The 27,393-nt window shown below is 36.6% G+C and overlaps 3 protein-coding genes across 3 annotated transcripts; 2 read left to right on the top strand and 1 right to left on the bottom strand.

The window, feature by feature from the left end:
* The first annotated feature begins 616 nt into the window (after nucleotides 1-616).
* On the top strand, nucleotides 617-7,299 carry wnt4b (wingless-type MMTV integration site family, member 4b). Its single transcript, XM_073847557.1, has 8 exons — nucleotides 617-705; nucleotides 927-1,080; nucleotides 2,986-3,070; nucleotides 3,623-3,754; nucleotides 3,840-3,982; nucleotides 4,061-4,201; nucleotides 6,306-6,468; nucleotides 6,586-7,299. Exons 1-8 carry the CDS (start codon nucleotides 617-619, stop codon nucleotides 6,753-6,755), a joined length of 1,077 nt encoding a protein of 358 aa, XP_073703658.1. The 3' UTR covers nucleotides 6,756-7,299.
* A 1,937-nt stretch (nucleotides 7,300-9,236) lies between these two features.
* Nucleotides 9,237-18,003, bottom strand: cdc42l (cell division cycle 42, like). The gene is made up of 6 exons (XM_073847558.1): nucleotides 17,893-18,003; nucleotides 16,853-16,957; nucleotides 16,554-16,626; nucleotides 14,771-14,880; nucleotides 11,107-11,304; nucleotides 9,237-11,000 (listed from the first exon to the last, which is right to left on the bottom strand). The coding sequence occupies exons 2-6, from the start codon at nucleotides 16,955-16,957 to the stop codon at nucleotides 10,911-10,913; spliced, it is 576 nt and encodes a 191-aa protein (XP_073703659.1). The 5' UTR covers nucleotides 17,893-18,003; the 3' UTR covers nucleotides 9,237-10,910.
* Nucleotides 18,004-20,143: 2,140 nt separating this feature from the next.
* On the top strand, nucleotides 20,144-26,965 carry mlf2 (myeloid leukemia factor 2). The gene is made up of 8 exons (XM_073847020.1): nucleotides 20,144-20,917; nucleotides 21,053-21,161; nucleotides 22,461-22,502; nucleotides 22,593-22,646; nucleotides 23,216-23,344; nucleotides 25,856-26,015; nucleotides 26,125-26,342; nucleotides 26,429-26,965. The coding sequence occupies exons 1-7, from the start codon at nucleotides 20,874-20,876 to the stop codon at nucleotides 26,337-26,339; spliced, it is 753 nt and encodes a 250-aa protein (XP_073703121.1). The 5' UTR covers nucleotides 20,144-20,873; the 3' UTR covers nucleotides 26,340-26,342; nucleotides 26,429-26,965.
* Nucleotides 26,966-27,393: the final 428 nt, after the last annotated feature.

Here is a 27,393-nt window from a genome sequence, read left to right as displayed (position 1 = left end):
TATACCATTTAAAAGCTTGGAGTCATTTTTTTTTTTTTAATTGATTAAAAGTCATGATAAAGACATTTATAATGTTACAAAATGTCTATTTCAAATAAATGCCGTTCTTCTGAACTTTCTATTCATCAAAGAAACCTGAAAAAATTCCAACATAATAATAATAAATGTCTTTTGAGCAGAAAATAGGAATATTAGAATGGTTTCTGAAGGATCATGTATCTGAAGTAATGATGTTAAAAATTCTGTTTTGAAATCACAGGAATAAATTACATTTTAAAATATATTTAAAAAGAAAACAGTTATTTTAAATAGTAAAAATATTTTTAAATTTTACTGTTTTGCTGTACTTGGGATCAAATAAATGCAGGCTTAATGAGCAGAAGAGACTTCTTACTGTTCAGAAACTTTTGACTGGTAGTGTAAATATTCTGATGCCAGTCAATTTTATATAGTATCATTAAATTATATCACACAGTAATGTAATTTCCTGTCTATTGTTTTTGACAGATATGAGGGGAACAACCCCAACATAACAGGGACAACTGTAAGACTGAAAGAAACAGGAGTTGATCAGTAATTCAGAGACAGACAGGTAGTCAGACAGACAGGCAATCTGATGCCAACGGTCTCCTCCGTGACTCTCACGGGACGACTCCTCCTGCTGTTGCTATGGGCACCCCACCTCACCATGGCAACCAACTGGCTGTAAGTTGGCTTGTGTGAAAGCGTTTGTTTGTTATGCCATAACTTGTAAAAGATGGTGACATATTGCTTTCTCACGCATTCTCATTGTTTCTACTCGTTTCCTCTCCCTGCTGTTTTCGATTTACCTACAAAATGCTCTCCTTTTATTTATACAGTATGTCTGTTTTTGTATGTGTTTGATGTACTCTCTATGTTCTTACTGTGCTGTATTGTCTCTGTAGTTCTCTGGCACGTCTGCCACGCTCGCGTCCTGTGTCTGGTGCAGAACCATGTGGCCGTCTGAGGGGGTTGACACCAGGCCAAGTTGGGGTGTGCCGGGCACGGGGGGAGGTCATGGAGTCCGTGCGAAAGGCTGCAGAGATGGTCATTGAGGAGGTGAGAGAGACTGAAACACAATGACTCACAATGACAGTTTTGTGAACATACAGTGCTGACATTCATTTATTCAAGGACATGATGGTAAACAATCATGTAAAAAATGTTTATAAAGAAGGCCTGTGCTACATTGTCATTTTTTACTCCATGATTTTTTGTGTGTGTTTATTTATTTAAATGCAAGTTTTTAGTTCATTTATATTTGAATGTACATTTTAGTATAGGTACATACCTCAACTTCTTGGTTACAAAAAATGGTATTATACATTTCTACTTGTTGTTAAAAATGTATATTGAACCCAGGGCTGCCAACTCCCACACATTCAGCGTGAGACTCACGCAATTGACCCTTTGCAAAGACCCACCGCCATTAGTTACTGTTGCTATGTTCAACAACGTAAAAAATTCATTACGGAACAAAGAGGAAACTGACAAGACAGAGCAGGTTACTTTTGATATGAAACAAAGTCTCAGCTTTCAAATTTTGTCATTTAAAGGGGTCATCAGATGCCCATTTTCCACAAGTTTATATGATTCTTTAGGGTCCTAATGATAAGTCTATAACATACTTTGGTTGAAATTTCTCAATGGTAGTGTAAAAAAAAACAATCTTTTTACCTTGTCAAAATCATCCCTTTTTAGAGCGATCTATTCTTTTGCATGTTCCTTTAAATGCTAATGAGCTCTGCTCGCCCCGCCCCTCTCTGCAGTTGGATGACGAGCCGTAATGTTTACTTTAGCCGAATTTAGCTGCGAAACTTGCTAACTAGCACATTATTTAGAACTTCTGCTGTGAGTGAAGCTGCATCACAAATGATTCACACGAACATAGACACATATTTAGATCAGGATCGGCGCTTTCCTTTCAAAAACCAAAGTAACGTTAATCCTCTGCGTCTTCAGCGGCTCAGATGTTGGGAGTAAATGACGACTGCTTTGCTCATTATTACATCCAACAACAGAACACCTCAATCGCTCAAACAGACATTCTTGTCTTCCCCTGCACCTGAGTCACATAATGGCGATCAGAGTCAGACTGTTTCAGCTCGGTTAGGGCGGGTCTAAAGTAAGGCGCTCATGTCAATCAACTATTGTGGGAGTGGTCTCTCACACCACAGTAATATCACGCAGCGCCTGAACTTCGGTCACAATTTCAAAAAGCCGGTCACATTGGAAGTTACCTAGCTGGGAACTAATTTCAGGCGCTGCGTGATATTACTGCGCCCGCTGCATCTATATTACGGCAGCAAACTTCCTTGACTATTACACCGGAATGGGAGTGTAGTTCCTAATCTTATCGGTCTAGAAAAATGCTAACCCATCACTAACCCATCGCCAGAACAGTAGAAATGGCTGAATGGATTTCAAAATGGTAAAACTCAAATTATTAACTCGGGGGGAGTTGGAGAATGAGCCTATTTCCAAAAAAAGTGGAGTGTTCCTTTAAGGAACTTTGTCACCTTTTTAGTGATTATAAAGAAAGGGCTATTCGCGCACTTTCTAGACTAAATATAATCCGTTCAGAATTTGAATAAACATTTTGTTTTTTGTGCTGCTAACAGCTCTTTTCCCTGTACAAGCAGCAAAGTTTCAAGACTGACATAAATACAAAAATAAATCAAACCCAAATAAATTACCCACCCTATCCCACTGTGGGAATTCTCACTCCAAGTTGAACTCAAAAGTTGGCAGCCCTGAACCATTTCACGTAAACCATTTTTATTCTCTGTATTTTTTTTAAATTTGTTTATTTATTTTCTTTTCTTTTTTTCTTTTGACAACTAGCCCAGGTCACATTCTAGCCCACGAATACTCTTAGGAAATGGAAATGAGCCTTAACCTTTAAACTTAAACAGTTTCATAAGCTCTGACTAACAGCTATTTGTTGCATTTTAACCACTGCAGTGTCAACACCAGTTCAGAAACCGCCGCTGGAACTGTTCTACCACTCCTCGAGGGATCAATATTTTTGGACGAGTCATGAACCAAGGTTACAGTGAAATGATGTCACAACATAGAGTATCAGAACATTGGATTATGTCATTACTTTATGCAACTCTCAATATAACCTTACTGTCATGGCTCAAGTATGCGGTATAATGAAATAAAAGTGTTTAATTTCAAGCTTTTAAATTTGAATCTAGAACACCAATTATTTTACTGGTTTGAAAAAATAAAAATATATACATTTTTAACTGTTTTCTACTTAATGACCGTAAAATATTTAACCAGTAGGGGCCCTCAGAAAACATGGCCCAAAAGAAAATAGAGTTCTTGGTGTTTAATAAAGTTGTGTACATTAATTTAATGTATCAACACTCCCAGCTCCAGCTGATAAAAGTTTGAAAACAAGCAGAGTTTTTATAATTACAGCAGGAATACTAAAAATATAAGCCTAAGAACATCAAAAAATGTGTTGGACAGTGGCCTTCATGTCATAGAGCTTGAGAACCATAGATTCAGAGTACTGATATTAAAATACTGATTATACCATTAAAAGACAACTTAGTTTAGTTCAGTTCCGTGTATGTGCTGTCTTCAGGCACCCGTGAGGCGGCTTTTGTCCATGCTCTTTCATCAGCAGCAGTTGCTGTGGCTGTGACGCGGGGCTGTAGCAGGGGAGAACTGGAGAGGTGCGGCTGTGACCGAAAGGTCAGGGGGGTCAGTCCCGAAGGTGCGTATTAAAACACATCAATAACCAATAATTCACACCATTTCAAAAAACGTATGCCAAACACATGCCTCTCACTCACCTTTAGGGTTCCAGTGGTCAGGTTGCTCTGATAATCTGTCCTATGGCGTTGCATTCTCTCAGACCTTTGTGGACGAGCCAGAGAGAGCTAAAGGCATGTCGTCAGGGCGGCCGCTAATGAACATTCACAATAATGAAGCAGGACGGAAGGCAAGTGAGATGAGATGATATTAAATACTCATCGCCAACTACTTATTGGTTTTCATGGTTGTCTCTATCTTTCTTTAGGCGATCCTCCATAACATGCAGGTTGAGTGTAAGTGTCATGGTGTTTCGGGGTCTTGTGAGCTCAGAACATGCTGGAAGGTCATGCCACCGTTCCGCCGGGTCGGTGCTGTGCTGAAAGAACGCTTTGATGGAGCCACAGAGGTATGTTAAAATGGCTCTGCTCAAAAAATTACTGAGCTGCCTAGCTGTCCAGTGCCTACATAGGCAGCTGTCTTCTAAGGAAGAATCTTAACTGTGATAGAACCTAATAAATTACTGTTTTGGAACCAAGCGTGCCATGTCCTGCAAATGTTAGGCCAAAACATTTCAATCGCCCCCTGGTGGCTGCCTGTAATATAGGACAAAACCCACCCTCTCCATGTAAACGAATGGGATGTGTGTCCAACTAAAAACAAGCTGTTTTGTGGAGTTAAAAATAGGGAAGAATAAGGTGGATACAGTTTTCCAAAGATCATGGTTTCTGTCATTTTACTTCGTTCTTATCATGCAGATGTATGTTCAAGTGATTGTTTTCTAATAAGATTTGTTTGGTTTTAGTTTTTGGGTTTAACAGCATTGGTTCCAGGAGTATTTTTTCATAGGGATCTTTAAAAAAGTCTTTGTTACAGAGTCGTAAACCATAAGAAAGTTTTACAATCCCATGAAAAAGGGAGAAATATTAAACAAGTGTTTTAAAGCTGTTGACTATAGATATAAAGCCATATATTTTATTGCAAAATATTCATATTTTGATTAGTAGGTTATGGGAGTGGGTAGCGCCAAAGAGTTTTTTTGGTGGCACAATTTTTTTGTGACATTTGGTGGATATTTCTCTGCAGAATCATGGGTAATTCCACTGTTGAACATGGTTATTTAAAAAACTGAAATTGGAAATATGTGGGTTGTCTCCACCGAACAACAATATGAAGCACGTGCTGTAGGTTAAATAGTAGTTTTTGTATTAATATTTCAAAGCACTGAATGTAATCCACTGTCTTGATGGCTTTTGGAGTTGTCGCGATGCTTTTATGGGATTGTATTGTCTGTGAAGGATACGTGTAATGCTGCATTGGCCGTTGCAATAATGTTGAAGGCAGTGTAAATACAGTTGAAGTCCAAAGTTTACATACACCTGGCAGAATCTGCAAACCTAAATAAGAGGGATCATACAAAATGCATGTTATTTTTTATTTAGTACTGACCTGAATAAGATATTTCACATATAAGTTGTTTACATGTAGTCCACAAGAAAAAATAATAGCTGAATTTATAAAAATGACCCCGTTCAAAAGTTTACATACACTTGATTCTTAATATTGTGTTATTACCTGAATGATCCACAGCTGTTTCTTTTAATAGTTGTTCATGAGTACCTTGTTTTGTCCATAAACTGCTCACTGTTCTTCAGAAAAATCCTTCAGGTCCCACAAATTCTTTAGTCTTTCAGTATTTTTGTGTATTTGAACCCTTTCCAGCAACGACTGTATGATTTTGAGATCCATTTTTTCACACTGTGGACAACTAAGGGACTGCAACTATTACTGATGCTTCAGAAGAAGCTGGGGGCTGGGGGCTGAAAACTTTTTGAATTTTAGGATCAGGGTAAATGTAACTAATGTACTCTGTAAGTATCTTCTGTAGCTTTTAAAGGGCAGTACTAGATGAAAAAAATATGATATTTTGGCAAAATAAGAAAAATGTACGCATCTTCATCCTGTTCAAAAGTTTTCATCCCCCAGCTCTTAATGCATGGATTTTCCTTCTGAAGCCTCAGTGAACTTTTGAACCTTCTGTAATAGTTGCATATGAGTCCTCAGTGTGAAAAGATGGATCTCAAAATTATACAGTCATTGTTGAAAAGGGTTCAAATATACAAAAATGCTGAAAAACCAAAGATTTTTTCTTAGGAACTGTTCAGGGCAAACAAGGAACTCATGAACAACTATCACTAAACAAACAAACAAAAAACAAACAGCTATGGATCATTCAGGTAACAACACAGTATTAAGTATCAAGTGTATGTAAACTTTTGAACAGGGCCATTTTTATAAATTCAACAATTATTTTCTCTTGTGGACTATATGTAAACATCTTTATGTGAAATATCTTATTCAGGTCAGTACTAAATAAAAAATTACATTTATTTTGTTAAATTTCCTCTTATTTTGGTAAAATAATTAACATTTTGCAGATTCTGAAAGGTGTATGTAAACTTTAACTGTACGTGTATCTAAAGTCAAGGGTCATGGTTGTACTTTCTGCTTAGGTACGGCTGACACGTGTGGGCTCTCGCACGGCTCTCCTTCCACGGGACCCCCAAGTAAAGCCACCAGCCGCACGGGACCTGGTCTACCTAGCTCCTTCACCAGATTTCTGTCGCTTGGATCCAGACAATGGCATTCCTGGCACTGCAGGACGACGTTGTAATGGTATAAGTGTACAAACCAGATATAAAATAACTGAATTTTAATTATCTATTCATTCTTTGGTTTCATGTGTCATTTTATCAGTCTTTACTTAACCTGTCCTACTATCTCATGTTCTAGGAACCTCCCGGTTGGCACCAGATGGATGCGAACTGTTATGTTGTGGCCCAGGTTTTCGAGCAGGCCGGGCTGAGGTGGTTCAGCGCTGTTCCTGTAAGTTCTCCTGGTGTTGCTCAGTTCGCTGCCAGCAGTGTAAGAACACAGTGCTCATACACACCTGCCGAGAATGAGACGTACCTGGGAAAACCACACAACCGCACCAGAAGCACCTCATCTCATGCCAGCCTGCATTAATGCCCAGAAACCAGCTCCATTTAAAACATCCTGCATTATGGTCTCTACTTGGCAACTTCTTTGAAATGTGACTTTACACAATTATTTTACTCTTCAATTACACTTTTACTGAAAAGCAAAGATTTGAACTGAATCATACAGACAATATTTCATTTCCTAAATGATCAAATACACAAAAAACAAACCCATTAACTAACTTACTCAGACAACGCTCTTAAAGCTGAGATTAACCACTGAATAATGTCAGAAGAATAATGTTATTTTAGTCTGAGGCCTTAGCATTAAGTTTTAGTGTAGAGTTGCTCTCTCCCTGTTTACTGTATTTATATCATTTCTTTCCAGTTTTGCTGATTGTGTTTATTTATTTGAGTTCATAATGTCTGTGTGGCATTATCTTCCACCTGCAAACTCTCCAGCTTTAGCGGTATTTTGTTTCGGCTTGTCCTATTGCATAGAGGCTCATCTATTGCCATTGTCTCATTTTTATAATCTATATGGCCTAAAATAAAGTTGTTTGACATCCTACATGTGGAAAGATGTTGAGTTTGTTAATTATGGATTAACATTTGAAATTGATAAATTAAATTCAAAATTTTGGGGTTGGTAAGATTTTTAAAAATGTTTAAAAAGTCTCTTAGAGTAACCAAAACTGCATTTATTTAATCGACATGACAACTTGTACAGCTAAAACACAACTTTTATATTTTTAAAACTAATTTATTCCTGTGATGGCAAAGCTGAATTTTAAGCAGCCATTACGCCAGTCTTCAGTGTAGCATGAAGAAATTGGGTGCTGGAGAAACATTTATTTAACTTAATATTTTTGTGGAAACTGTGTTTTGGTCCACAACTTTTTAATAAATATTAAGTTCATTTATTTGATACAGAAATCTGCCTTTACCATTACTTTTGATTAATTTATTGACCCTTTCTAAATAAAAATATTTTCTTATATAAAAATAGTTTCTTTAAAACATAAAATAAAATAAACATTACTGACCACAAACTTTTGAATGGCAGTGTGTGTGGCACACACTAAACTATGGAAGTGTGTATAAAGAATTCAAAGGGGTCATCGGATGCCCATTTTCCACAAGTTCAAATGATTCTTTAGGGTCTTTATGAAAAGTCAATAATATACTTTGGTTAAAAATTCTCAATAGTAGTGTAAAAACACCCTTTTACCTTGTCAAAATAAGCTCTGCAAAAAATCAACTCATTCTATTGCATGGTCCTTTAAATGCAAATGAGCTTTGCTCGCCCGTCCCTCTCTGATGTGGGATTATGAGCTTTAATGTTTACTTTAGCCGCATTTAGCGGTGAATCTTGCCAACAAGCACATTATTAAGAAAGGCCATTTGCAAAGATGCATAAAAAACATGAACATAACGCATTTGTAGATCAGGATCAGTGCTTTCCTTTCAAAAACTATAACCTTAATCCTCTTCGTCTTCGGCGGCTTAGATGTCGAGAGTAAATGACGACTGCTATGTTCATTATTACATCCAACAACAGAACACCTCAATCGAGACATTCTTGTCTTTCCCTGGACCAGAGTCGACACAATGGCAATCAGAGTCGGACTGTTTCAGCTTGTAGAGGGCAGGTCGAAGGTAAGGCACTAATGTCAATCAACTATTGTGGGAGTGGCCTATGTCTGTGTGTTGTCACACTGATAAGAAGCTGAGAATGACCTGATTTTAAAAAAAGGAATATTATTTTTAAAGATAAAGAAAATACCACTAGGTGGATTTTTATCATTGTAGGGTGGTTGTGTACACAAACTGCCAACACACATTAATGTTCAAACAACATGTAAAAGTCAGTTTTGCATCCGATGACCCCTTTAAAAAGGTAATAGCAACTTTTATGTTATCTTTTTATTTATTTATTTATTTTCTTCAGAATTGAATGATACAAACTCAAAATTGTGGGGAATTCAATTCCGAGGAATGAAGCCAGAATTGCAAGATATAAACTCACACCTACAGGTTATAAAGTCAGAATTGCGAGATATAAACTCGCAAATGCGAGTTATAAAGTCAGAATTGTGAGATATTAACTTGCAACTCTGAGGAATGAAGCCAGAATTGTGAGATACAAACGCACAACTGCGAGATATAACCATGCAATTCTGACTTTTTTTGTCGTTTATATCTCAGAATGAATTCCATTAAGGTTTATCAATGTTTTTCATTTCACTAGTGTTTGTAAGAAGCCTTTCAATAATTACGGCCCCTCATATAAAACCTCGCTGGAGCGAAAAAAAAAAAAAAAAACAGTCCCACGCAGACCTCTAGTTTGTATCACGGGATTCTAAGAAAAAAGTTAGAGTAGCAAGATAAAAAGACACAATTACCAAAATGCGCTTCCATACTACATTACATAATCATCAAAAAACAGGATAGAAACACAACTGTGTGTCAGTCGCACCATTTTTATTACAAATATAGTGAGATTCCAAACACCGCAGAACTTGACTAAGAAAAGGCCACATTTCAAACCATCATCATTATCATCATCGGTTATCCTCCTCCTTTTTACTCACACGACTGTTAAGATCGGTTATTCAAAATATTACATTTCAAATTGTTATTTTATTAATAAATCACAATCAAATGGTACTCTAGCAAAAAAAATAAAATAAAAAGTCATAAAAAAAACCTCAAGTTTCAAAATGTCACCACTAAATTCATTCACCCAAGAGGAAAACAGTAATACATTTAATACATCATACTCAAAGTCAAAACAAAAGGAGAGAAAAAAAAATAAAAAAATAAAAAAATAAAAAATAAAATTCAGTTTTCTAAATGGCCAGCAGAAGGCACTGCATGGCTCGAGAGTAAATGCACTTAAGAGAGATTCTAGGAGCATGAACCACAGAAGAAGAGAACAGTCTGGCTCATACAGGAAGAGAAAAATGCTTGTGAACTAAAATCCATCGGCTCCCACGCCAAGTCCCAAACTCTCTTAAACCATATAACACGTCACTCAGGAGGGGATGTGGCCATAGAATGTGATTTCTATGGCCATAACACTCTGATTCCAACATTAAAATTGTAAAACTATCTAAAATTGTTATTTTGTATATTTCCATTTCAACGCCATTGTCAGTGATTAGAGCTCATTAAATGCCCAAACCAATCACGTTAGCTTGCTTTTGTGCCAGATCCAGTCCAGTACGTATGAACAACAGTATGTATGTGAACCACATATAGCACACAACCTGCCTACAGTTGTCATGTGACTCTAGAACTGGCAAAAACGCAACATTAAAAACTAGAAACAGACCCCATAACAACACTTAAAGGCAAATGTGTCAAGAATAGCTTTTGTGCCCATTGCAATTTTGCGACACGGCGAAAACGCTCAACTGAGAAGACTCAAGAAAGCTGAAATCAGCTTCTGCACGCACACTATCCACAGGTTACAGAGCAAATAGCTGAGCCCTGCAGAAGTGCTCATCAGAGCAGTCAGCATGTTTAGCTTTACACTTTATGAAATGTGCTGTTTATAGACATTGTGTGCTAACCATTCTTGTGCGGCTTAGAGCAAAGCATGTGTCAGAGACAAACCCGGTGTTTGTCCAGCGAAAGCATTTCAAAAAAATCATTTTGGATGCCGATCAGAAACCTGAAGCATTTAATCTCATGTATTTGTGCCACTGTCACACTTTTTTTTTGGGATCGATTACATGTAACTGACACTTAAAGCGTTTAAGTGAATCTATATGTTGTTCTGCAAGACATCACATGCGTAAAGTGCGCCTTTATCTTTTTTTTTTTTTTTTTTAAATCATTATATTCTTTGTTTGCAGGGGTGTTATTGGTTCCAGGGTTCTCGAATTTCTTCTGCTGTTCTAGAAAGATTTAGAAAGGCACAGTGTGCATTTGTTTGCAATCCCATTTTTGTTGCCAATTCCTCCAGTATCAAGTTTTTTTTTTGCTGTTTTGTTCCCGTAATTTATCCCAATTATAACTCTCTCCACTCCAAACCCCAAGCCCTACCAAACTTACAAAAACCCCACCAGAATGTTTCTTTTTCTCTGCCTTTCTTTGTTGGAGTGAGTGCATCACCCACTGCTTGTGTTCCTACAAAAGGACGCAGCGCTTCTTGGGTTTGGTCTCCGGAGGTTCAAGGGCGGCGAGTATCGCCTCATCGAATACATTCTTCAGGCCTCTCTGTAAGAAAGAAATCATAAAACATCATTTGCTGCAGGTCACGTGAGTGATGATAAGTGAGTAGGGCTGTTATGTCATCATGGGTGTGTGCGGCTGCACTTTTTACCTGTGTGAGGGCGGAGCACTCCACGTATTTGACAGCTCTGAGGTCTCTGGCCAGCTTCTCCCCGCTCTCGGGCGATATGGGGCGCTGCTTGTTTTTGGCAAGTTTTTCCACAGTGTTACTGTCATCCCTCAGGTCGACCTGAGTGCCCACCAGAAGGAATGGAGTGCGTGGACAGTGGTGAGAGATCTCTGGTACCCACTTGAAGAAAGAAAGAGGAGAAAGGGGAATGGGTAAGACAGTGCCTAGAAACTTGAAACAAACTTAAAAATACGGAGTGAGCAACACTGGAATAGCCAACCAATTTCCTTATATAGTGTCCTTGCAATTTAAACCCATTTCCAAATCCTGAGCAAAAAAAATAATACACTTCTAGTCAAAAGTTTTTGAACAGTAAGATTTTTAATGTTTTTTTAAAGCCTGCATTTATTTGATCTTAAATACAGCGAAAGCAGTAATATTGAGAAATATTTTTACTATTTAAAATAAATGCTTTCTATTTGAATATATTTTAAAATGTAATTTATTCCTGTAACCAAAGGTAAATTTTCAGCATCATTACTCCAGTCTTCAGTGTCACATGATCTTTCAGAAATCATTCTAATATGCTGATTTGCTGTTCAAGAAACAATTATTATTATTATTATTATTATTATTAAAAACGGTTTAGTACATATCTTTCAGGATTCTTTGATGAATAGAAAGATCAGCATTTATCTGAAAAAAGCTCTTTGTAACATCATACACTATACCATTCAAAAGCTTGGAGTCAGTATTTTTATGGGAAAGAAATGATAGAAATTAATACTTTTATTTAGCAAGGATGCTTTAGATTGATTAAAAGTGATGATAGACCTTTATAATGTTACAAACAGTTTCTATTTCAGATAAATGCTGTTCTTCTGAACTTTCTATTCATCAAAGAAATCTGAAAAAAAAAAAAAATTCTACTCAGCTGTTTTCAATGTAATAATAATATTTTTTTTAAACAGCAAATCAGCATTTTAGAATAATTCCTGAAGGATCATGTAACTGCAGTAAAGATGAAATTTAGCTTAGAAATCATAGGAATAAATTATATTTTTAAATATATTCAAATAGAAATCCATACATTTTTACCATGGTAAAAATATTTTAAAATTGTACTATTTTTGCTATGTTTTGGATCAAATAAATGCAGGCTTGGTGAGCAGAAGAGACTTCTTTAAAAACATTCAAAAACTTTTGTCTGTTAGCGTATATATGACGAGAGAAATTTTCAATATAAAATCAAAATAATTTAAAAAAAGCATCAATTATACATAGCATATGTAAGGAATAATTGACTTCGGGCCGTAGAATTCTTAGAAAATAATGCACACCCGAGGTGGTGATGCGGTCACGACGCGAAGCGGAGTGGCCGTTCCACCTCGGGTGTGCATTATTTTCGCAGAATTCTACGGCCCGAAGTCAATTACTCCACTTATACTACAGTTACCACACCTCAAGACATCGATCAGATGATATATTTCAAGACATTCGTCCGGTTTTTATCCTTAAAACGCTATTGTGAGTAGGATTAATTTCTTACGCAGCTCATCCAACAGCTTCGTTGCTAGTTCCAAAACGTCATTTTAGACCTAGTAACGACGCTTGAGCCGTTGATAGCAAACTAATACAGTTGATAATGAAGTTTAGACAGACCGACAGACAAGCAGACGGACGGCAAGAGAGGGGGGAGAGAGTTTAAGATCGTAAATTACCTCTCTCAAGTCTGTGTGTCTCTCAAAGGTGACTGGCAGCATCGTCTCTACTGACAGTAAAACTTTTAAGTTCATTTTCTTCAAGACCACGCCGTTGTTACCTCGCGTGAGAACTGTCATGTCGTTTTTAAGTTGTTTATCGTCAGAGATGCGCTAACAACATTAGCGCGAGTGCTAACTGTATGTGTGTGCGTCTGTGTGTGAGACAGAGCGAGAGAAATAGTGTATGTGCTTTCCGTACATAATAAAACGTAATATTGTGGAAAAACATGGACATAATCTGTCGTTTTTATCCTGCTGTTTACCGTATGTATTAGTTTTGCCAGTGTCACTGTAACTTTTGGTTATTTTGCTGTTTTGCGCTGTAAGGACCTTTGAAATAACTGAAATCGTGTGGCGAAGTGATATAGACATGTACTGCGGTCAAAAGCTGCCTGGAACTACGTTCGCCGTGCGTTTCCCTGAAAAAAATGCACACCTCTAGAACGTTCGTCAGCCAATCAGATTCAAGCATTCAACGGCCCTGTAGTATATCAATATATATGCTACAGTGCAAACGTTTCAGTTCAGTAAATTAAGAAATTAATACTTTTATTCCACAAGAATGTGGTTAAAAATGATTAAATGTGACAATAAACATTCATAATGTTACAAACATTTTCTATTTTAAATATATCAAATAATAATATCAAACATCAAATAACTCCAGCCTTGGTAAGCATAAAAGGTTACTTTCAAAAGCCAAACTTTTGAATGTTAGTGTGTGTGTGTGTATACTACAAATAATAATAAAGCTCATGAATTACTCGAGAAATAATGAATGGCCCCTGTGGGCCCCTGTGAATTCTCTGTACTGTGCTTATCTTACAAATTAATCTGTGCTGCCTATTTTCACATACATTTTCTGCTTCAGTTCCACACTCCAAAAATGGTTAAAAAAAAAAAAAAGGAGTTTCACATTCTCCAGGATAGACAATATTAAATTAGTTAGATTATTAAGCATTTTATTGTTTAAAATGCAGCCTCTTAAGAAAACTGTGAAATGATACAGGAAACATGAAACTAGCACCACTGCGGAGGAAATTGGTTCCTTAAATAGACTGTTTAAAAAGTAACACTTTATGATAAGGTTATTTAGTTAACTACATTAGTTAACATGAACTAAATATGAACAATACTTCTATGCACTGTGCACTAACATGAACTAACAATGAATAACTGCATTTGTATTAACTAACATGAACAAACATTAATTAATAGTGTAATAAATTTATTGCTCATTGTTCGCTCATGTTAGATAATACACTGTTAACAAATGACAACTTATTGTAAAGTGTTACCGAAAAAAATTATCACAGAATGCTGCAAATCATCAATGATAATTGTGTTATAAAGACAGCTATAAAATAATCTTACTTTAAAAGTATATCTGTATATATACACTATAAACCTAAAGAGAAAACCACTGACAATATGCATTTGAAAAAAAAAAAAAGTTTCAAAAATACAGCATTTCTCCAGAAATCTGATATGTCTCAGTCATGAATGTGCTTTTCATGCACGCTTTGATCAGTTTAAATACATCACAGGTCTATTCACATGAGTTCCATTCTCCAAGACCAGCAGGAAAATCAGGTACTGCTAAAGACTGCTTTAATGACACCTAAACAACATGTGACGTAAGTGACATCAAACTAAATCCGGACTGTATGAAACATACAATGCTGTTACAGCAAGTATCAACACTGTAATGCATCTGTACATGAAACCATGCCATAGATACGACATTGAAATGCAAAACTGTGACAGTTTAGTATGCCATCAATAACGATTTCAATTATCCTATCAGACAAAGGTGAATCTTTCACGTGGTGTGCCAGCAAGAAAGCAGAAAACAGAGAAGAAAGCATTTGATGAACACCTACCTTCTCTTTCACATTCTCAAATGAGGAAGGAGAAACAACAGAGAAGCAAACAAGGAAGACATCTGTCTGTGGATAACTGAGAGGTCGAAGTCTGTCGTAGTCTTCCTGACCTGAGAAAACAAAAACAGACGCAGTTCATTACCAGCTCTGGGAGGCATTCGAGATGAACACAACAGCTAAGATCGAAGAGAAATCCAATCCAACTTAATAATAAAAGAAAAGAAAAACAAACAAAAACTAGAGATAATTATAAATGAATGTACACTGGGTATAAAAGTTTAGTGTCAATAGAATATTTAAATGGTTTTGAAAATAAATTGCGGCAACACTTTACAATAAGGTGTCATTTATTACACAATTTATTCATCTTTGTTAATTATAGTTAATAAAACTACAGTCGTTCATTATTTGTTCATGTTAGTTCACAGAGCATTAACTAATGTTAACAAAAACAACTTTTGATTTGAATTATGCATTAGTAAATGCTGAAATTAACATTGAGATTAATAAAAGCTGCTGAAGTACTGTTCATTCTTACTTCATGTTAACTATACTGCTCAAAAAATAAAGGGAACACTTAAACAACACAATGTACAACAAAGTGTTCCCTTTATTTTTTGAGCAGTATATATAGTTAACTCATTTAACTGATCAACCTTATTGTAAAGTGTTACCGAAATCTCTTATGCTGACCAAAATTGTGTTTATTTTATTAAATAAAGCAATAACAGTAAAACCATTTTAAAATAACTTTTGTATTTTAATATATATTGACTTTTAATTTCAGTTATAATAGTTATAAATTTTTTTTTACATATTAAACATTTTTGTGGACACCATGATAAATATGTGTCAGGATTGTCTAAATAGGTGAAGAAAACAGCATTTCTTATTTGATATCCACCCTATTATACCACTTTTAAATTGAGGTTGTAGTATTGATATGTATCTAGTCAATCAACATGCAATTTGAAATCCTAATAACATTTTTTTAACAAGTATCAGTCAGAACAACTAGGTCGGATGTAAAATTGTTTTAACCTTCTGTATAGCATGGCACATACAAAATTTCTCACATTATCAAAGTTTATTCGCTATAGTTTAGAAAATGGTAATAAAATATGACAAGAACTGTGTCAGAACTAATTCATCTTGATAATGTCAGATACCTTGATAGAAAGGTATGTAACAAAACATGATCAGGTCAAAGTGTCAAATCGAATTTTTGGTCCCATATTTTTATCAATTTTACTGGTAGTCCACTATATGAAACTTTTTGGGGTATAATATGTCACAGTTTACTTTATTTTGCTATCCTCACTTAAATAAATCAACTATAGTGTCCTGCATCCAATAGAAAATATCAAATTATATCCGGTGTCTGAATAATTTTTGGCTTGACTGTATGTATCATCATAAAATATGCATAATATTGTTTAAAGCCATATCCAAAGACGCATTTTCACTCACTTTTTTCCCCTATACTGAACTATGTGACATTTACTAGCGAATCCGTGAATGAGTCAGCAGATCCGAACACCGTATGAATTGATCCATAAAATGCCTGCTACTGGTTTTTCCATAAGTTCAGCATGATTTTCACAGTTTTTCATCTTCTTTTTCCACATCAACAGCTATTTTTTCATGTCTGTTTGCATCATGTTGACACTTAAACCAAATTTGATACACTAGATATTGACTATACTGGCAACAAAAAGAAATACTTAAGAAAGGTGACAGTATGGAGAATCAAATTAGATTCGTATCAGTAATAAAGCATTACCTGCTGTGTCAAAAAGCCCCAGTGTATACGGTTCACCTCCAATCATCACTGTGACAGCATAGTTATCAAAAACCTGCAAAGAAATAGTTCAGACAACACTAAATATACAATACTAGTAATAATGTTTCTGCATTAGTCTAATTAAATATCCTGCAAAATACATACATTAGAGTTCCTACTCTTTTAGAACACAAAGCACGCAACAAATAATATCTAACATTATTACTCAATCATTTAATCATCGTGCCCCCCTCCCCCTAAATATCTGACCCTGAGCCCACCACCCTTTACTCCATTACCGTGGGAACGTATTCAGAGGGGAATTTGTTGGTTGTATATGAGATGAGGAGGCAGGTCTTTCCGACAGCTCCATCTCCAACCACCACACACTTTATGGTCTGCATCTATATGAAGAGAGAGAGAAATTGAAAATCACATTAGTACCGGTATCCTCGTGGGATTCAGAAATACCTGAGAGTGAATCATTCAGGAATCATTTGTTTTGAGCACTTACAGCATTCACTGCTCCCAGTGTTACACAATTAGGAAGGTTGGACGCATTTACCAGAATTGCCAATAAAATCTGATTTGATTTGAGAGACAAAAGCAGGCATAGAGAAAGACATCTACAAGAATGTGTCCTGTGTTGTTTGCTTCCGCATATTAAGCCTGCTGAGAGGAAGGCTAGACTTTGTCACTTTGTCGTTCTCGCACTGACAATATCGCCTGGTTTTCATACATTACCGTTTCTGATTGATTTTACTTTGACATAAGACTTTATTTTAAATGTTCGTCTTTAGTAATTACTACATTTAAAGTCAAATTTGAGACGATACACCAAGCGAATACAATGTAACGTTAACGTTAGCTTAACTGTAAAACACTAATGAACCTGTTTGTCGTTTATTCAAAGCCGATTTGTCTAAATATGAAACGACACGTATTTTATTCATACTAAAAGTCGAGTTTTACATTAGAATAATTTCATTCTGATCTCTTCCCCCACCAATAAAGTACTAATAAACACTTCGCTTGATAAACCTACTTAATTAAACACTCCCGTAAATAGCGAAGAAATGTAAAGTTTGTGGTGATAACAGAAAACCAAATAAATCTTGGCGAGATTTGTCTGCAGCGAAATAAATCAAAGTTTTGTGTAATGAAGGCGACAGGATGCTGCGCGGCTAAGCTAACGCGCTAGCACTGCTGAGAGGGCCACAAATCATCCTAAATCAAAATTACAAAACGGTAAAGCCTGACCCAAAACGTGTACTGTTTAACAACCGTTTTAAAGGTTCAAAACCGAATAAAATAATGTAACAGATTGAGAAATGCTTACCGTTCCTCTCCGGCGACTAGGCGTTGGTTACGTCCGGGTTTGAGAGTATCAATCTGACGTGAATGAAAGCGAAAAAACGTCTAGTCGTAGTTCCTGCGATATCCAGCCAGCCCACCCTGCGCACACGCCCAGCACAGGTTGCAGTTCCTTATAAGATGCCGCTAGGGGCGCAGTGACAGCTTTACTTTATGGTTACAGACGATAGAGTAGTATTTTAAAAATCCAAATAGAATTTTAAAGAGAAACACACACAAAGTACAATACTGTAGAATGGAAAGAGTGGGGTCCAATAGTCTGAGAATGCTTTCATTTTTTATACTATATTAATACATACAATTTGTAATAAAAAATCATAATATCTGAAATTAACACACTAGAAGGCTGATAAACCCTCAAACTGTGCAGTTTTTTTATATAGTATTATAGAGTGTTTTCACGACGCGTCATCATTTGGCCATATTGGCGGCACAGAATGTAAACAATGTAACTGAACCAAAAGAAACTTGCATGTTTTGCTGATTATTGCTGCTAAAAACGACCAATTATTGTCATGCTTTGTGCTGTAATAATCAGTCGGACTGGGAAAAACATTTGGAGTACTCTAGACTGACAAGAGTTATAACAAATCAAGAAGAAGAGTGCAAAAACCTGAACTGAAAGAGGAAAGAACGTGTTTGCAGGTGACCAAACTGAACCAGGATTTCCAGGGCAAGAATCTTGACATTCTTGAACATTTGTGTTTGTTCTTATCATTTCTGGTCAGGTAGGTGAAATATATCATAATTAATACTGCTCATATGGATCTTTACCACCTATTAACTTTTTAAGTTTGTCAAAATATTGTGCCATTTCACGCTTACTAAGCCCTTCTCTATATGATTTAGCAGCTTCCACACATTTTTCCCATGGTTTAGACAGTATAACATTCATTCGAGTATCACCAATTTTTCTTTAACGCTAATATGGGCCAGACTTTCGGTTCATTAGCCGTTATTGGAAAATAACGAGAAGAATAACATGCAGTAAACAGTAAAACAGTTTGCACTTCAAACTGGTGTGCTCATAATTAAGATAATACATTAAAATAACGTGCTAAGACACACCAATTTGCAATACTGAGCAGCAAAACTAGCTGTTTTGCACAGCTAAAAATAACTTGACGCGGTTGAGACCGGAAGCCAGACCCATTAAATGTACAAATGGCCACGCCCACTTTTACAGGAAGAAAAAGCTTGATAACCCCAAAAGAGTGCTTGATGGAGGACACATTTAATTTTGTGCGGTCAAAATGTTTTAGACATGCTATGGCTAAATATTTGAAGATCAATGAAATACATGTTTTTATAAACTTGAAATAAAATCTAAAAAATGCAATATGATGAAAAAAAAACTTGTCAGTAGGATATACAATCACGTGACTCAATTCGGGAACGAGTGGAAAGGCTGTACTTCTGTCGATGAGAGATTCTCTGCTCACGTCCTGTGTACTGCCATCTAGCGAGACGACAAAAAGACAGGCAATAAGATGTATTATTTTTCTGTTTTCTGTTGCATCTTTAAAAAATCATTATTCAGCGTAAAATATATTAAAGAAACACACTCTTCGCTTTAAAATCCAAACACTGCAACGGAGAACAAAGGACACACTGAAAAAATGAAGATTTTATGATGATAAAAGCCCCCTGGCCATACATACATACATACATACACACACACACACACACACACACACACACACATACATATATATATATATATATATATATATATATATATATATATATATATATATATATATATATATATATATATTGTTAAATTTATTTATTGGTACTTTATTATTTTATATTTTGCACATAATATTGCAAAACCATCAGTACGTGTTATACGTGCACACACAGAAAAAGCAGATTAGGGAAAAATGAAAAAGTCCAAATTATATTAATAAAATTAATAAAATAAAAAACGAACACAAAAAGTTACATTAACAACCACTGAAGAAATTACCTGCATCATTCAACTCGTTATTTTCTCACATTTCCGAAAACATTTAATTGTACAATATGCATGATGGCTAAGCATCACATTAAAAATGCTCGTAAAATCAATACGATATGCCTCAAATGACCAAGTGGTCACCAAAATTTAAAAGGGTTTTGAATCAAAAACATTCATTTTTGAGAGCAGCGCTTAAACTTTTATCTTTCTTCACCGGAATGTGCGCAGCGCTGTTCCCCTCCTCTTCCTCCCCCTCCCATCGCTCTTTTCTGTTGACGTTTGGCTTTTGTGCCTGTTTTACTAAGTGCGGTAATCTTCCCATCAAAAGCATTTCTTCCTCACTGGACTTCATTTTTTTAGTGACAGCGCTTGACATGGCATCGACCCCGATGTAGTGCATTCCGAAAAAATCGCGTGAATCTCTCCGAAGCGCAAGATATTCGCCCAAGATCTTCAAGGTTTTGTTTCCTTTGTCATACTGTCTTCCTGTGCTCATCTGCGGAGGTTATTTCCGTCGGTCCGTCTGCTCTGCGTGCTGCTGTTTTTCTCACCAGCTGGACAAAAATCACCTTGACTTATATGCCGAAGTCCGTTGTGGTTGTAAACACATAATTTCCGCACGCGTGTTATTATGTTAGGCTAACAATCCGAAAGCGCTCGCAGGCTGTTTTGGATTAGCACCTGTCTGGAATATTCGACAGTATCCGCTAGGTATAAATGTTCTGCAGAGCTGCTTTTGTATATCAGGGTGTTTTATCCATCTCGCTCGGTAAATTAATGGTTTGTATTGTGATTAGGTAATAGAGCGTGCAGGCCGAATTGTATAATTCTCAGTTTAGCCTGCTTTGCGTATCGGCCAAAGGGAACTTGATGATTGGTTGACCAATTAAGAGCCCCTGAGCTGCTGTTGTGTTGGATTTTGATTAAAGAGACTTTAAAGTTTATTTACTGGTGCAAGTTCGACCAACCAAGAAGCAACAACAATGTTTCGCTATTTAAATGATGTGGATGACAGCCCATACATGATGTGAGTATCACTACTATCAAAATCACAACACGAGTGTTTGAGGTTAACATCACAATTGTGCTTTAAAATACATTTTAAGTGCATTTTATGACTGCAGTGTGCAATATGACTGATATGTATGTTATGTTATGATAGGGATCCCTTCGCGGCACACAGGCACCAGATGAGGAGTCTCTTTGGGTCTTTTGGGATGGACCCGTTTCCTCTTACCCCTCAGATCCAGCATCCACGTACACGCATACAGGTACACGTTAGAGCCATAAAAAGGCCTGATTTGCAGAATTTTGACCTTTGTGCTGTGCAGATCTTGGATTTATTTTTTATTGGCTTGTTTTCTTTCAGTTAGTACAGGTTTTGTATTGCTCTTTACAGCTGATTGGTCCATATGCCTTAATATGAGCTTATGTTTGAGTGAAAGGAAAAAAAAACAGTATTTGTGGATAACTTGCAATGTTCATTCAAAAACTTGTATAAAAAGGTGTATAAACAGATCATTGAGAACTATGATCAGTCAGTTCCAAAAACAAATACAAAACCTGTGGTAGTAGACAGAAAACAAGCTGATAAGACTGAATCCAATATTTAGTAGTAATAACAAGAAATTCACAAGTGAGGATTTTTAGGCGACAAGTGTAACAAAGTAGGGGGGTGGGGAAATCCCCCAAAATCACAAAAATGATCAATGATAATTTTGAGCAAAATCAATAGCATTTTTGGGGAAAAAGAAAATAGGTCATTCTGTGTCACCTCAACCAGAGGTCCCCGGCTCAAATGTTTAATTTTGCTCATCTTTTTTCTGAAGAAAGATAGACATGGATAGTTTAGAAAGCCAAAATATTAAGTCAAAATGGCAGTTTTCACCTGAGATTCAGAGTCTATTGGCAGCATCAAAATAGTATTTTTACACAGAGATTGGTAGCTCTATTAGTGAAATCTGTTGACTTTAGCAATCTTTGTTGCATTATGTGCCAGTGGTGACCATTCAAATTTGTTGTTTTCTCCAAAGTTTGCAAGCCTATCTTAATGCCCTTTTTGATATTGCGTCTTAACTAATTTTCCTTTCGCCATCTTTATTTTTAATGGTCTATGAGATTCAGTTCCAGAGATATTAGAATTTCAGTATGGCTGTAGGAGTGAATTGTTAAAATGTACACACTTTCAGTTGTCAAAAACCAAATGTGGTTCAGTTTGCAAAAATATGATACATACTTTCGTTTAAAGAGGAATGTCTGAAGAACAAATAATGTTGAAACTAGAGTTGTATTTCGATTCCTTCTGTCAAGACAGCTGCATTAGACAAAATTTTAGCAAAATCCAAAATTTGAGCTTGGGATGTTTTTGAAATTTGACTGATTTGACACAGAATGACCCAAACTCTTTCATGGTCAAAATTACCAGAACACAACATAAGGGTTAAATAGTTCTGTCAGTTTGACGCTGAATTGAGCATTTCTGCAGATTGTCTCAATTGTACTTGTAGGTGTTTATGAGTGATTTTAGGCTTGTCTTAAAGATTAAAGTCTCTGTATTTTATCCTTTATAGCCACAAGCTGGAGCCTTGGCCCCCTTCGGCATGATGGGAATGGTATGACATCTTGACTCTGTATACAACGGTATACAATTTGATTGATTGATTTATGTCAGTGCATTTTGACAATTCTGTGTTTTTTCTCAGGGTGGTGGTTTCATGGACATGTTTAGCATGATGAGTGGGATGATGGAGAACATGGTGAGTTTCAGGGTGGCCTTTCAGCCACAAATCAGAATTACTGAAACCCTGTCGTTTATCCACCTTTTTCTTCAACGCAGAAGTAAACCTATGGGTGAGACTTCTGGTTCATTATCCACTGTAGGGAAGTAACAAGAAGAATAGCAACATGCAGTAAACGGTAAATCTGTTTGCACTACAAACCAGTGTGTTCCTAATTAAGATAATGCATTAAAATAATATGGTAAGACACACCATTTTGCAATATCAAGAAGCAAAATAGCTGGATGCGGATGGGACTGGAAGCCAAACCCATAAAATTCACAAATGGGTTACGCCTACTCTTATTAGAAGAAAAAGGTGGATAGTTTACGAACATTCTATTTGTAAATGGTAAGGGTGCATTATCGTTTACAGCTTTTGAGCTGAATAGAATTATTGCAGACTGTGACTTTCAAGTTGCTATGTTTTAGATTTAACATTAGAGTAACTGAAGTCTATATTTTAAGAGAATATGATTGCACAAATTATTGAGGTTGACTAATCTTAGATCACACGTTTATTTCAACTTCTTTTTCTTTACTCCATAGGAACGAATGTCTGGTTCTCCAAACTGCCAGACCTTCTCCTCCTCCACAGTTATCTCATACTCCTCCACAGACCCAGGAACACCTAAAGTCTATCAGCAGACCAGTGAATATCGCACTGCTCCAGGGGGTGTAAGAGACACATGGACACACAGCAGATTGTATTATGCAATAGATATGAAGGGGAACATGTCAGTGACTGATTCTTGAACCCCGGTTTTGTATGTCCGGTACACAGGTATATGCCCATTTATAATGATATTATCCATCATTTGATTATTTGCTAAATTACGTTAGTGTGCTGACTAGGGATGTAACAACATCAAAATCCCACGTTACAATAATAGCACAATATGAAGTCCACAATGCGATATTTACTGCGACATTAAAAAAAAGACAATTAAAAATAGGAAAAAATGTAATATTTTGTACATTTTAAAGTTAAATTCTTCTATTTCATGCACTTTGAGAATTCAAAATTAAGAGCTTCAACCCATGTTCTTAACTAAGAAAACATAAGTCAGAAAAAAGTCAGTGGATTGACTTGTACCTGAGCTTTAAAGGGGACTCGACCCTCTTTTTATTTGTGATATTTTGTCTCTGTCTAATTTACATTCACACTGTTGTTTAAGAAGCCAAACAAATTTGAATATAATTATATTAATTATAACAACAACAGTGACAGCAATAGCCATTTATCTGTAATTTTAGGAAAATTACAGTACTTCTATCCTAATTTCTACACTTGAAAGAGATATTTTGAATTTGGACTGCAGTAATGCAGCCCATTTAAACTGCTAGTTGTCAGCAATTCATGCTGCACTTTTAGGCTTTTATTTTGAAGAAAAATTTTAGCTTTAGTAAAAACAGGCTAAAAAAAGTGGCTCACTACTAATTATCTTCTGTGAAAATAAAGCATAACTGGTGGCTGTTGCTTTTCCAAACCCGCGCTAAACTCGCAGTATGTGCAATAAACGAGTCCACTGCAATTATTTACTGTGAACGGACATGTTCTGAGGCGCACAAAACACATACTGCTTCACTTTGAAACAGGCAGCAAAAACAGACTTGATGAAGGTTCACCCAAAAATTTAAATTCTGTCATTATTTACTCACCCTCATGTCATTCAGAGCCCATAAGATTTACGTTCATCTCCGGAACATAAATTAAGATGAATGATATATTTTGATGAAATATAAGAGCTTTTTGACCTTGCATAGACAGCAATGCAACTGACACGTTCAAGGCATAGAAAGGAGTAAGGACATTGATAAAATAGTTCATTTGACATCAGTGGTTCAACCTTAATTTTATGAAACCACTAGAATACTTTTTGTGGACAAAGAAAACAAAAACGACTTTACGACTGACTTCCCTGTCACTCTTCAACACAAAATGTAGAACCTGAATGCGCTGTGGGACTGTCATAATCGCATGTCAAACACTAACACAGAAAAGAAGAAATTGCTTAAAGGGATGGTTCGGAGTAGAATTGACTTCATTGCTATGCACTCCGAAGCCCATCTAAATACCCCATCCGAAGTTTTTTTTACCTTAGTCGAACATTTATGGAGATATTAGAGTTTTTCGAATTGCTTGTTACAGGAGTGAATGGTACATGTGATGTATCTCGTAAATTGCACCACTAAACGTGCAAGTAATCTTACCAAACTTGTACAGTAGTGTAAATAGGTTATGTACTCACAAAACGCTGCATCAGAACATTTGTAAGTCTACCATGAGTGTTTTAAAAACACGTTTTAGCCGATCCCTACTAGTCTCAAAAACTACAAATGGCGACACGTCGACGTCACTTCCCTGGTTTGGGAAAAGCACGTAAAAGTCCTCCTACAAGTTGACATGCACACAGATGTAGTAGGAGGACTTTTACGTGCTTTTTTCAAACCAGGGAAGTGACGTCGACGTGTCGCCATTTGTAGTTTTTGAGACTAGTAGGGATCGGCTAAAACGTGTTTTTAAAACACTCATGGTGGACTTACAAATGTTCTGATGCAGCGTTTTGTGAGTACATAACCTATTTACACTACTGCACAAGTTTGGTAAGATTACTTGCACGTTTAGTGGTGCAATTTACGAGATACATCACATGTACCATTCACTCCTGTAACAAGCAATTCGAAAAACTCTAATATCTCCATAAATGTTCGACTAAGGTAAAAAAAACTTCGGATGGGGTATTTAGATGGGCTTCGGAGTGCATAGCAATGAAGTCAATTCTACTCCGAACCATCCCTTTAATAAAGTTACTCTCGGTTTTTTGAGCACAAAAAGTATTCTCTTAGCTTCGTAAAATTATGGTTGAACCACTGATGTTAAATGGGTAATTTTAACAATTTCATTACTACCTTTTCGGGCCTTGAACGTGTCAGTTGTGTTGCTGTCTATGCAAGGTTCTCGGATTTCATCAAAAATATCTTAATTTGTGTTCCGAAGATGAACAAAGGTGTTACAGGTTGACAGAGTTGACAAAAATTTTCATTTTTTGGGTGAACTATCCCTTTAAAAGACTGACAGTGATAGCCTGATACCTTTGCTTATGGCAAATACCACACGTAGAATTGTTGAAACTGTGAAATCGCACATATTTGTTTCTTAAATTGCATATGTGTGTTTTTGTTTAGATCAGAGAGACTCGTCAAACAATGCGGGACAGTGAGAGTGGGCTAGAGCGAATGGCTATAGGGCATCACATCGGTGAAAGAGGTCATGTGATGGAACGCTCAAGGAACCGTCTTACAGGAGACCGTGAAGAAAGACAGGACTTCTTTAACCTGGAAGAGAGTGAGTCGAATCCTCCTTTCTCTCTTTCCTGTAGGCAACTGCTTAAATTTCGTCTCGGACCTTTGTGTAGAAATTCTCCTATTCACTATTGTAAAAATCACTCTTTCAGGTGAGGCAGCTGCTTTTGATGAAGAGTGGAGGAGAGAGGTGGGCCGGTACCGCCCCCCTAATGCCCGCAGTTTAGATTATGGGCGTGAGCGGAGTGCAGGGGTTGGACAGCAGCTGGCCCTGACAGCGCCTCCAAGCTCCTCCTCCTCTCCTTCGCCTCGCCACGAGTCACCACGCCACCATCCTCCTCCCTCCCGTCCGCGCTACGACTGGTGAGAGGTATGAATCTCACGCTGCCCGAATGAAACTTGTCTCTTTGAATTTGGATATTCGTTTTTTTTAACATGTTGTGCATCTGTTTACAGGTGGAGTTATCTAGCTGATGCTGTGAAAAGAGAGAAGAGTGGGATAGAGAAGAAAATTATAACCGATGGGTCAAATGTTTGATAGATCTGAACTGTCTCAATATGTGTAGTCAGCTCCTTACAGGGACGTGTGCTGGCATGAGGTATTATAACACAGGCTGAAGTTTTAGACTGCATCTCTGTTGTGTGGAATTTGGCCTGGCCTGTGTGCTTCATACCACGTTACTACTCCCAAAAAGCATACACACCAGCATTCATCATAACTCAGACAGCTCTTCAACCTTGTGATATATACATACACACAGACATCTTTGTATTTAAATGAATTCTCATGCTTCCAATATTTCAATATCCAAATATTTAATGATACACTACACATATATACACGCACGCACGCGCACACACACAGACACACACACACACATGTTCACCGTAAAGTCCGTATATGTTTGTGTTGACACTAGGGTATCTGTGGGTTTAACTGTACAATGCTGACTAATTAAACTTATTAACTAATAAAAAGACCTTGTTACATCATTGGCTGTGCCGTGTTACATCTATGCCTCCATAGTCAGAAAAACAGTTGAAGTCAAAAGTTTACATACACCTTGCAGAATCTGTTAAAAGCTGTTTTTTTTATTTTTTATTATTCAGATCCCACAAATTCTTTGGTTTTTCAGTATTTTTGTGTATTTGCACCCTTTTCAACAATGACTGTATGATTTTGAGATCCATTTTTTTCACACTGAGGGACACATATGCAACTATTACAGAAGGTTCAAACGCTCACTGATGCTCCAGAAGGAAAAACTATGCATTAAGAGCCGGGGGGTGAATACTTTGAATTTGAAGATGGGTAAATCTAACTTCTTTTGTCTTCTGGGAAACATGTAACTGTATTATATAGCTTCTGAAGTCTCATTCTGTTCAAAAGTTTACACCCTTGGCTTTAATGCACCGTTTTT

The sequence above is a fragment of the Garra rufa genome, chromosome 9 (assembly GCF_049309525.1).
Source record: "Garra rufa chromosome 9, GarRuf1.0, whole genome shotgun sequence".
In the NCBI taxonomy this organism is placed as follows: domain Eukaryota; kingdom Metazoa; phylum Chordata; class Actinopteri; order Cypriniformes; family Cyprinidae; genus Garra; species Garra rufa.
This window is presented reverse-complemented; position numbering and strand designations above follow the sequence as displayed.